This window comes from Nansenia antarctica, assembly GCF_963989245.1.
Source record: "Nansenia antarctica genome assembly, chromosome: 4".
Lineage (NCBI taxonomy): Eukaryota > Metazoa > Chordata > Actinopteri > Argentiniformes > Microstomatidae > Nansenia > Nansenia antarctica.
In genome coordinates, this window is record NC_137689.1 from 5,408,547 (window position 1) to 5,421,042 (window position 12,496).

The following is a 12,496-nucleotide window of genomic DNA, read 5'->3' on the forward strand; positions in this document are numbered from 1 at the left end:
CAGGCCTGGCAGAGTGTCACCATGGTTACAGTACAGGCCTAGCAGAGAGTCACCATGGTTACAGTACAGGCCTAGCAGAGAGTCACCATGGTTACAGTACAGGCCTAGCAGAGGGTCACCATGGTTACAGTACAGGCCTAGCAGAGTCACCATGGTTACAGTACAGGCCTAGCAGAGTGTCACCATGGTTACAGTAGGCCTAGCAGAGAGTCACCATGGTTACAGTACAGGCCTAGCAGAGAGTCACCATGGTTACGGTACAGGCCTAGCAGAGAGTCACCATGGTTACAGTACAGGCCTAGCAGAGAGTCACCATGGTTACAGTACAGGCCTTAGCAGAGAGTCACCATGGTTACAGTACAGGCCTAGCAGAGAGTCACCATGGTTACGGTACAGGCCTAGCAGAGAGTCACCATGGTTACAGTACAGGCCTTAGCAGAGAGTCACCATGGTTACAGTACAGGCCTAGCAGAGAGTCACCATGGTTACAGTACAGGCCTTAGCAGAGAGTCACCATGGTTACGGTACAGGCCTAGCAGAGAGTCACCATGGTTACAGTACAGGCCTAGCAGAGTGTCACCATGGTTACAGTACAGGCCTAGCAGAGAGTCACCATGGTTACAGTACAGGCCTAGCAGAGAGTCACCGTGGTTACAGTACTGGGGTCAATGGGCCATAGACTTCAGGCAGTTATTGCATGCAAAGGATTGTCGACCAAATACTAAACATGAGTTCTTGATTTGGACATTTGATTAATCTGTCTCATCACATTTGATGGCCTAAAATTGGACTCTAACTGTCTATAAAGTGTTGAAATGTCTTCATGATAATAAGGGCTCTGTAGGTATATGGTAGGTCATTTAGACTAAGTGAATTCAGAACAATATATGACGATAAAATATATGAAGTTAAGGCCACACTTTAAACGCTATCTTTATCAATGGGATTTCATGTACAGTATGTTGAGCTTCTCTGTTCTACATTATTTCATGTACATCTCCATCTCTCACATTATCCCTTCATTAGCCTTCATCCGATTGGCCAGGGTTGACCAGGGTTTATCACAATGTTTTATTTAGATTTAGTTACATACATACACTCAGACTAATACACAGAGTTTGTGTTTTTTCTGTAATATTGTTTTCCTTGGCTGCTGTCTTGGACCAGTTCTCTCTTGAAAATAGATGTTATTTCAATGTGACTAACCTGGATAAATAAAAGTTAAGTTAAAAAAACGCTGTGTTGTATTTTGCTTTCAGTATTATGTAATCTATGGATCCTATTGCCAGTAAAAGGATCTGGGTTTTTCCCAGTTTTCACTTAATGGGCCAGTCAAGGCTTAGGAGCTCCACCCCCTCTAGTGGCAGTCTGGAGTAGGACACAACATGAGATAACGCCATATTACTGGCATGGCACATTTTGTTCCAATTTTAAGCAGGTGTTGCACAATTGAGACATTGACGTGTTATTGACTGAAGTGTTATTTTGCCAAACCTTATGTCCTTCCAACCCCAAATGTTGTGATCAGGAGATTCCATCCTTGGGAAACAGCTGGCCCAGCCCACTCTGGTGAAGTATAAGAATATGTTGCAGACACAACACATTAACACCAATCTTTCTTCTGAGTTTCTGACTAACTGAGGTTCTCTAAGGTAAGAGATGGCTCTAGCATGGTGGAGTAGTTTTACATTGGAGTAATTGTGATTATTTGCTCTGTTAATGTCTGCAACTCATTGTTTGTCTCTCTCTCTCTCTTTCCATGTCTTGTCCAGACCCCTGCAGAAATGAAGCTACTTCTCGCTGGGCTTGTTCTAACTGTTGTTGTGGGGGCCCATGCACAGTGGTACCGCTTTCCTGGACAAGCTTTTGGAGGTCACTTTCTACACTTTCTACACTTTCCAACATTGTATACAGATGACGCATATTACTGTCCTTGAAACAAGTTTCTGATTATAGAATGAAGCATATCTGAAAAGAATGATTTTGAAGACATTTTCAACCCCTGAGGCTTGCTCAAATATAATGTTTACTGCACAATAACTTTGTGCCGCCATCGGCTGAACATCTTCATCCTCATCCCCTATATACAGGAGCTAGAGACATGTGGCGCGCATATGATGACATGAAGGATGCCAACTGGAAAAACTCAGACAAGTACTTCCACGCCCGGGGCAACGCCGACGCTGCCAGCAGAGGACCAGGGGGGGAGTGGGCAGCCAGAGTGATCAGGTGAGAGGGCCAGGGGGGAGGTGGGCAGGAGAGGACCAGGGGGGAGGTGGGCAGGAGAGGACCAGGGGGGAGGTGGGCAGGAGAGTGATCAGGTGAGAGGACCAGGGGGCAGGTGGGCAGGAGAGTGATCAGGGGGGAGGTGGGCAGCCAGAGTGATCAGGTGAGAGGACCAGGGGGGAGGTGGGCAGGAGAGTGATCAGGTGAGAGGACCAGGGGGGAGGTGGGCAGGAGAGTGATCAGGTGAGAAGACCAGGGGGCAGGTGGGCAGCCAGAGTGATCAGGCGAGGGCTTCACACTCACATATCTGACCAGACATTGTGTTGCCAACAGAATCAGCATCTGCCAGCTGTGCTCGTAATGGCGTTCAGTTGAAAAAATGAATTGAGGACTTTGAGGAAAGGTTTCTCCTTTCTGATTCAGATTTAGAAGCATTGCTCTCATTGTTTTCAACTAAGAGTCTGATCAGAGTACAGGCGTTCTGTATCGTGGATGTGTGTGTCATTGTTGATGTGCAGTATGGTGGTCTAGTGATGTAACATCCAGAATGTTCCTGTCCTCTGTCAGTGATGGACGGGAGATGGTGCAGGAAGCCATGGGGAGGGGCCACGAAGACTCTGAGGCTGACCAGGTGGCTAATCGCCATGGACGTGAAGGAGGAGACCCCAACGTCTACAGACCCGAAGGTCTCCCCAAGAATTACTGAACCAACACGGCTTCCAAGGGATGAACGCAAACTAATCTATGCATCTGGAAATCTAAATGAGTCCATCCATGGTCTAACAAACCAAATATTGCTTGTCCACTGCTTTTTCTTAGCGCATGTTATAATAGTGGTAAATATATTAAAGATGATTAGATTAGAAAGCTAACAGACATTGTATGAGTTGTTTAAGGGCATTCAAGTACATTTTTTGGGCAGAAATAAACTCTTTAAAAAATAAAAACGTCTTGGTGGATTTATCTAATAATAAGGTTCGACAAACTATGGTTTGTTTATCTTTCAAGTTCTGGTTACAAATACAAAGTGTATAGTCCTTTGGTTAGTCCTTTTTGTCAGATTCTTAATGATATATGCTCATATTAGCATATTAGCATAAGGGCCCGCTTGAAGCTGGCAAGATGTCACTCCTCTTACTGAAAGTCATAACAGGGTGATGTTAAAAACACTGGGCAGCATTGGATCAGCAAACAGAATGTAGTATATACATTTGGTTATTCTTTGTATATATATGTTATATACAAAGAAGCTAAAAGTCATGCTGGTGACTTGTTTTAAATGTTTACGGTTTATTTTATTGGCCATTCAATATTCATAATCCAAGTTGTTACCTAATGTCACCAATAGACATACAGTAAGGAAATCAGTGAACCAAATGTTTTTGATAGTTGGGCAATTGACAGTGTAGCGTTTTGAAGAGTGGAAAAAAGTACATAGATTAGCATTTTAAGACTGTGTGCTCACACACACACACAAAGTGTTGTTTATAAAATAATGAGTGGTTATACAATTAAGTACAGTTGTACAAGCATTACAGTTTTTACTTTCAGTATTGCATGTAAGCTAGCCAACACATACTGTGCAAGACAATGTAAAACCACAACTCTCTCTTAAAGAGGAGGAAGAGAGATCATCCCTTGTGCTGGCTTTCAGTTCTGTGGCGTTAATGCTGCCTGTACTGTAACCATGGTGACTCTCTGCTATAGTGTCAAACCCTTCACCTGATGAGGTCATTCTTTTTTCTTTTCTTTTTTTTAATATATAGATTTTTTATTATTTTCTTTACACATAAGTACATACAATGCAAGCATATCACATTATTCGAAGACAAATTATAGTCTAAATACCTTCTTTCAAATACATTTTTGAAAAGGGGTGTAATATATGTACAGGTTCAGACTAGTAAGTTATTACCAGTAGTTATAGTAATAATCATGTAGTAGCGAAAAGATAATAAATAAACAAGGTTTGCGGGGTAAAGACAGGAAGAAAAAAAGAAAAAAAAGAAAAAGAGAAAACGAAAGAAGGAAAGAAAGAAAGAAAGAAGAAAAAAGAGAAAAGATTGCTCAGAGGGGTTTAAAAATGAAAATGAGTTGGTGAGAGCAAAAATGTAAAAAAAAATAAAAAATTTGATAATTACAGGAAAACAGAGTGTAGAAAGAAACATTTACTCTGGAAGTTCAGACATGTTGTCTATATGTGACAACAATGGTTGCCACCTGGCAATAAAGTTCCCAGAGGAACCCCTAAGTGTAAATTTATTTTTTTCCAGTTTTATACATTTCATCATGTCCTCTATCCATGAGTTGATTGTTGGGGGGCTAGTGGACTTCCAATATAAACGGATTCTTCTCCGAGCTATGAGAGAAGAGAATGATATTACATCTTTCTGAATATTATTTAGGTTGAAGATGGTTTTGGGGACTCCGAAATGAGGTGAGGTCAATGAGATGAGGTCATTCTGTACCTGATGTACAGTACAAGTGAAGAGCTGATTCATCATCTTACCCACGTCTGATGAACTGCTCTCCTCGCCTGTCCTTGCTTGTCATTATCTTTGTTCTTATCCAGAATATTGTTGTGTGTTTGTTTTACCTTTTCTTTCTAGGATTTACTACTGAGAACATGACTCTTTTATTACACCCTTAATTATAACAGTGGTGCTGGAAAGATGAATACATTCTCTCTCTCTCTCTCTGTCTCTCTCTCTCTCTCTTTCTCTCTCTCTCTCTCTCTCTTTCTCTCTCTCTGTCTCTCTCTCTCTCTCTCTCTCTCTGTCTCTCTCTCTCTCTCTCTCTCTCTCTCTGTCTCTCTCTCTCTCTCTCTCTCTCTCTCTCTCTCTCTCTCTCTCTGTCTCTCTCTCTCTCTCTCTCTCTCTCTCTCTCTCTCTCTGTCTCTCTCTCTCCATTTGTATATGGTCATTTTAAGACTGTTTCAGATGCATACACATTGATAAATCTAAATTAATTAGATAATGTAAGGAGGAGCCATGCTTTTTCGTTACTTCGTAACTGTAATTTGTAGGAACTGTCCATTAAGATGTTTCTGTAAAAAACTAAAAACTAAAATAAAACATTCAAAGAGCTTTCACTTCAATAGAACTGGGACTGCAATATGTTTGAGAAAAATAAAAAAGTCTTATTAAAGTATTATAAAAGTATAGTGTAATTGGAAGCCTTTGGGAACGCATAGAGGAATCTGACCACGCCTCCTCTCAGGCAACCAATCAGCGTCTGGTCCAGAGTGCTGTACCACTTTCTCTGGAGCAGACTTTGAACAGAGAGAGTGATGATGAGAGAGGGGGAATGAGAGAGAAAATAGGGAAGAAAAGAGAGAGAGAGAGAGAGAGAGAGAGAAAATAGGGAAGAAAAGAGAGAGAGAGAGAGAGAGAGAGAGAGAGAGAGAGAGAGAGAGAGAGAGAGAGAGTGAATGAGAGAGAGGGAGAAAATAGGTGTTGTTTATTTCTCTTGTTGGTTATGAATCAAAGAACAATTCTGAGTTCAAGACTATTTATTTAAAGTACAAAAGTATACAGATATCAAAGCTGGATTCTGGTCTGGTCTGGTAGAGAGAGAGAGAGAGAGAGAGAGAGAGAGAGAGAGAGAGAGAGAGAGAGAGAGAGAGAGAGAGAGAGAGAGAGAGAGAGAGAGAGAGGAGCTGTGCTGGAATCAGAGAGGTGCTGGAACAGAGAGAGAGAGAGAAGAGAAGAGAGGACAAGAGAGACAGAGACAGAGACAGAGAGCTGCGTGTTCCAGAGGTGAGAGAGAGAAGAGAGCTGTCCTTGGGCCCACACCCTTACTTATAAACAATAGTATGCAAATACAGTCACAATACAGTCACAGACAATGGTCCTATCACATTACCTAGAGATGGTCAAGGTGTGAAAAAGGGGAAGAGGCCAGGAGGTCATAAACCACCATTTTAAGATACACTTTGGTCATCCATTTTGTGAACCATTTCCAACAACAAAGGGCCCCCATTCTCAGTAGGACAGGCCCATACCATATACCATGCATGTGTGTGTGTGTAATTAAAATATACTACATAGGGAAGAAAAAAAAGACAGAGAGAGAGAGAGAAAGAGAGAGCAGCTAAGACACCCCCTTTAGTGGCAGTCTGGAGTAGGACACAACATGAGATAACGCCATATTACTGGCATGGCACATTTTGTTCCAATTTTAAGCAGGTGTTGCACAATTGTGAAATGTACTGAAGTGTTATTTTGCCAAACCTTATGTCCTTCCAACCCCAAATGTTGTGATCAGGAGATTCCATCCGTGGGAAACAGCTGGCCCAGCCCACTCTGGTGAAGTATAAGAATATGCCGCAGAGAACACACTAACACCAATCTTTCTTCTGAGTTTCTGACTAACTGAGGTTCTCTAAGGTAAGAGATGGCTCTAGCATGGTGGAGTAGTTTTACATTGGAGGAATTGTTATTATTTGCTCTGTTAATGTCTGCAACTCATTGTTTGTCTCTCTCTCTCTCTCTCTCTCTCTCTCTCTCTCTCTCTCTCTCTCTCTCTCTCTCTCTCTCTCTCTCTCTCTCTCTCTCTCTCTCTCTCTCTCTCTCTTTCCATGTCTTGTCCAGACCCCTGCAGACATGAAGCTACTTATCGCTGGGCTTGTTCTAACTGTTGTTGTGGGGGCCCACGCACAGTGGTACCGCTTTCCTGGAGAAGCTATTGGAGGTCACTTTCTACACTTTCTACACTTTCCAACATTGTATACAGATGACGTATATTACTGTCCTTGAAACAAGTTTCTGATTATAGAATGAAGCATATCTGAAGAGAATGATTTTGAAGACATTTTCAACCCCTGAGGCTTGCTCAAATATAATGTTTACTGCACAATAACTTTGTGCCGCCATCGGCTGAACATCTTCATCCTCATCCCCTATATACAGGAGCTAGAGACATGTGGCGCGCATATGATGACATGAAGGATTCCAAATGGAGAAACTCAGACAAGTACTTCCACGCCCGGGGCAACGCCGACGCTGCCAGCAGAGGACCAGGGGGGAGGTGGGCAGCCAGAGTGATCAGGTGAGAAGACCAGGGGGGAGGTGGGCAGGAGAGTGATCAGGTGAGAGGACCAGGGGGGAGGTGGGCAGGAGAGGACCAGGGGGGAGGTGGGCAGGAGAGGACCAGGGGGGAGGTGGGCAGGAGAGGACCAGGGGGGGAGGTGGGCAGGAGAGGACCAGGGGGGAGGTGGGCAGGAGAGGACCAGGGGGGAGGTGGGCAGGAGAGTGATCAGTTGAGAGGACCAGGGGGGAGGTGGGCAGGAGAGTGATCAGGTGAGAAGACCAGGGGGCAGGTGGGCAGCCAGAGTGATCAGGCGAGGGCTTCACACCCACATATCTGACCAGACATTGTGTTGCCAACAGAATCAGCATCTGCCAGCTGTGCTCGTAACGGCGTTCAGTTGAAAAAATGAATTGAGGACTTTGAGGAAAGGTTTCTCCTTTCTGCTTCAGATTTAGAAGCATTGCTCTCATTGTTTTCAACTAAGAGTCTGATCAGAGTACAGGCGTTCTGTATCGTGGATGTGTGTGTGTCATTGTTGATGTGCAGTATGGTGGTCTAGTGATGTAACATCCAGAACGTTCCTGTCCTCTGTCAGTGATGGACGGGAGATGGTGCAGGAAGCCATGGGGAGGGGCCACGAAGACTCTGAGGCTGACCAGGTGGCTAATCGCCATGGACGTGAAGGAGGAGACCCCAACGTCTACAGACCCAAAGGTCTCCCCGAGAAGTACTGAACCAACACGGCTTCCAAGGGATGAACCCAAACTAATCTATGCATCTGGAAATCTAAATGAGTCCATCCATGGTCTAACAAACCAAATATTGCTTGTCCTCTGCTTTTTCTTAGTGCATGATAGTAGTGGTAAATATATTAAAGATGATTAGATTAGAAAGCTAACAGACATTGTATGAGTTGTTTAAGGGCATTCAAGTACATTTTTTGGGCAGAAATAAACCCTTTAAAAAATAAAAACGTCTTGGTGGATTTATCTAATAATAAGGTTCGACAAACTATGGTTTGTTTATCTTTCAAGTTTTGGTTACAAATACAAAGTGTATAGTCCTTTGGTTAGTCCTTTTTGTCAGATTCTTAATGATATATGCTCATATTAGCATATTAGCATAAGGGCCCCGCTTGAAGCTGGCAAGATGTCACTCCTCTTACTGAAAGTCATAACAGGGTGATGTTAAAAACACTGGGCAGCATTGGATCAGCAAAACGAATGTAGTATATACATTTCTATATGGTTTATTCTTTATATATGTTATATACAAAGAAGCTAAAAGTCATGCTGGTGACTTGTTTTAATGTTTAAGGTTTATTTTATTGGCCATTCAATATTCATAATCCAAGTTGTTTCCTAATGTCACCAATAGACATACAGTAAGTAAATCAGTGAACCAAATGTTTTGATAGTTGGGCAATTGACAGTGTAGTGTTTTCAAGAGTGGAAAAAAAGTACATAGATTAGCATTTTAAGACTGATGGTTATGCTCACACACACAAGTGTTGTCTATAACATAATGAATGGTTATACAATTAAGTACAGTTGTACAAGCATTACAGTTTTTACTTTCAGTATTGCATGTAAGCTAGCCAACACTACTGTGCAAGACAATGTAAAACCACAACTCTCTCTTAAAGAGGAGGAAGAGAGATCATCCCTTGTGCTGGCTTTCAGTTCTGTGGCGTTAACGCTGCCTGTACTGTAACCATGGTGACTCTCTGCTATAGTGTCAAAACCCTTCACCTGATGAGGTCATTCTTTTTTCTTTTCTTTTTTTAAATAGATTTTTTATTATTTTCTTTACACACAAGTACATACAATGCAAGCATATCACATTATTCGAAGACAAATTATAGTCTAAATACCTTCTTTCAAATACATTTTTGAAAAGGGGTGTAATAATTGTACAGGTTCAGACTAGTAAGTTATTACCAGTAGTTATAGTAATAATCATGTAGTAGCGAAAAGATAATAAATAAATAAGGTTTGCGGGGTAAAGACAGGAAGAAAAAAAGAAAAGAAAAGAAAAAAAAGAAAAAGAGAAAACGAAAGAAGGAAAGAAAAAAAGAAAGAAGAAAAAAGAGAAAAGATTGCTCAGAGGGGTCTAAAAATGAAAATGAGTTGGTGAGAGCAAAAATGTAAAAAATAAAATAATAATTGATAATTACAGGAAAACAGAGTGTAGAAAGAAAAAATGTACTCTGGAAGTTCAGACATGTTGTCTATATGTGACAACAATGGTTGCCACCTGGCAATAAAGTTCCCAGAGGAACCCCTAAGTGTAAATTTATTTTTTTTCCAGTTTTATACATTTCATCATGTCCTCTATCCATGAGTTGATTGTTGGGGGGCTAGTGGACTTCCAATATAAAAGGATTCTTCTCCGAGCTATGAGAGAAGAGAATGATATTACATCTTTCTGAATATTATTTAGGTTGAAGATGGTTTTGGGGACTCCGAAATGAGGTGAGGTCAATGAGATGAGGTCATTCTGTACCTGATGTACAGTACAAGTGAAGAGCTGATTCATCATTTTACCCACTTCTGATGAACTGCTCTCCTCGCCTGTCCTTGCTTGTCATTATCTTTGTTCTTATCCAGAATATTGTTGTGTGTGTTTCACCTTTTCTTTCTAGGATTTACTACTGAGAACATGACTCTTTTATTACACCCTTAATTATAACAGTGGTGTGCTGGAAAGATGAATACATTCTCTCTCTCTCTCTCTCTCTCTCTCTCTCTCTCTCTCTCTCTCTCTCTCTCTCTCTCTCTCTCTCTGTCTCTCTCTCTCTCTCTCTCTCTCTCTCTCTCTCTGTCTCTCTCTCTCTCGCTGTCTCTCTCTCTCTCTCTCACTCACTCTCTCTCTCTCTCTCCATTTGTATATGGTAATTTTAAGACTGTTTCAGATGCATACACATTGATAAATCTAAATTAATTAGATAATGTAAGGAGGAGCCATGCTTTTTCGTTACTTCGTAACTTTAATTTGTAGGAACTGTCCATTAAGATGTTTCTGTAAAAAACTAAAAACTAAAATAAAACATTCAAAGAGCTTTCACTTCAATAGAACTGGGACTGCAATTATGTTTGAGAAGAAAAAAAAAAGTATTATAAAAGTATTATAAAAGTATAGTGTAATTGGAAGCCTTTGGAAGCAGAGAGGAATCTGACCACGCCTCCTCTCAGGCAACCAATCAGCGTCTGGTCCAGAGTACTGTACCACTTTCTCTGGAGCAGACTTTGAACAGAGAGAGTGATGATGATGAGAGAGGGGGAATGAGAGAGAGAGAGAGATAGAGAGAGATAGGGAGAAAATAGGGAAGAAAAAAGAGAGAGAGAGAGAGAGAGAGGAGAGAGAGAGAGAGAGAAGTGAATGAGAGAGCAGCTAAGACACCCCCCTCTAGTGGCAGTCTGGAGTAGGACACAACATGATGATAACGCCATATTACTGGCATGGCACATTTTGTTCAATTTTAAGCAGGTGTTTGCACAATTGGGAAATGTACTGAAGTGTTACTTTGCCAAACCTTATGTCTTTCCAACCCCAAATGTTGTGATCAGGAGATTCCATCCTTGGGAAACAGCTGGCCCAGCCCACTCTGGTGAAGTATAAGAATATGCTGCAGACACAACACATTAACACCAATCTTTCTTCTGAGTTTCTGACTAACTGAGGTTCTCTAAGGTAAGAGATGGCTCTAGCATGGTGGAGTAGTTTTACATTGGAGGAATTGTTATTATTTGCTCTGTTAATGTCTGCAACTCATTGTTTGTCTCTCTCTCTCTCTCTCTCTCTCTCTCCTCTCTCTCTCTCTCTCTCTCATCTCTCTCTCTCTCTCTCTCTTTCCATGTCTTGTCCAGACCCCTGCAGAAATGAAGCTACTTCTCGCTGGGCTTGTTCTAACTGTTGTTGTGGGGGGCCCACGCACAGATGGTACCTCGCTTTCCTGGACAAGCTTTTGGAGTCACTTTCTACACTTTCTACACTTTCCAACATTGTATACAGATGACGTATATTACTGTGACTGTCCTTGAAACAAGTTTCTGATTATAGAATGAAGCATATCTGAAGAGAATGATTTTGAAGACATTTTCAACCCCTGAGGCTTGCTCAAATATAATGTTTACTGCGCAATAACTTTGTGCCGCCATCGGCTGAACATCTTCATCCTCATCCCCTATATACAGGAGCTAGAGACATGTGGCGCGCATATGATGACATGAAGGATTCCAAATGGAGAAACTCAGACAAGTACTTCCACGCCCGGGGCAACGCCACGACGCTGCCAGCAGAGGACCAGGGGGGAGGTGGGCAGCCAGAGTGATCAGGTGAGAGGGCCAGGGGGGAGGTGGGCAGGAGAGTGATCAGGTGAGAGGACCAGGGGGGAGGTGGGCAGGAGAGGACCAGGGGGGGAGGTGGGCAGGAGAGGACCAGGGGGGAGGTGGGCAGGAGAGGGACCAGGGGTGAGGTGGGCAGGAGAGTGATCAGGTGAGAGGACCAGGGGGGAGGTGGGCAGGAGAGTGATCAGGTGAGAAGACCAGGGGGCAGGTGGGCAGCCAGGGTGATCAGGCGAGGGCTTCACACCCACATATCTGACCCAGACATTGTGTTGCCAACAGAATCAGCATCTGCCAGCTGTGCTCGTAACGGCGTTCAGTTGAAAAAATGAATTGAGGACTTTGAGGAAAGGTTCTCCTTTCTGCTTCAGATTTAGAAGCATTGCTCTCATTGTTTTCAACTAAGAGTCTGATCAGAGTACAGGCGTTCTGTATCGTGATGTGTGTGTGTCATTGTTGATGTGCAGTATGGTGGTCTAGTGATGTAACATCCAGAACGTTCCTGTCCCTCTGTCAGTGATGGACGGGAGATGGTGCAGGAAGCCATGGGGAGGGGCCACGAAGACTCTGAGGCTGACCAGGTGGCTAATCGCCATGGACGTGAAGGAGGAGACCCCAACGTCTACAGACCCAAAGGTCTCCCCGAGAAGTACTGAACCAACACGGCTTCCAAGGGATGAACCCAAACTAATCTATGCGTCTGGAAATCTAAATGAGTCCATACATGGTCTAACAAACCAAATATTGCTTGTCCACTGCTTTTTCTTAGCGCATGTTATAATAGTGGTAAATATATTAAAGATGATTAGATTAGAAAGCTAAAAGACATTGTATGAGTTGTTTAAGGGCATTCAAGTACATTTTTTGGGCAGAAATAAACTCTTTAAAAAATA

At 42.6% G+C, this 12,496-nt stretch overlaps 2 protein-coding genes across 2 annotated transcripts; both read left to right on the forward strand.

Annotated features, from left to right (window-relative positions):
• Positions 1-1,784: 1,784 nt before the first annotated feature.
• LOC308154869 (serum amyloid A-1 protein-like) lies at positions 1,785-8,003 on the forward strand (the record flags this gene model as incomplete). Its single annotated transcript, XM_080528087.1, has 6 exons — positions 1,785-1,872; positions 2,091-2,229; positions 2,794-2,912; positions 6,829-6,918; positions 7,137-7,275; positions 7,853-8,003. 6 exons carry the CDS (start codon positions 1,785-1,787, stop codon positions 7,989-7,991), a joined length of 714 nt encoding a protein of 237 aa, XP_080384213.1. The 3' UTR covers positions 7,992-8,003.
• Positions 8,004-11,464: 3,461 nt separating this feature from the next.
• LOC308154870 (serum amyloid A-1 protein-like) lies at positions 11,465-12,467 on the forward strand (the record flags this gene model as incomplete). Its single annotated transcript, XM_080528088.1, is given in 3 exon segments — positions 11,465-11,539; positions 11,542-11,594; positions 12,121-12,467. Coding segments are annotated over 3 exon segments (267 nt in total). The 3' UTR covers positions 12,260-12,467.
• Between the last annotated feature and the right edge of the window lie 29 nt (positions 12,468-12,496).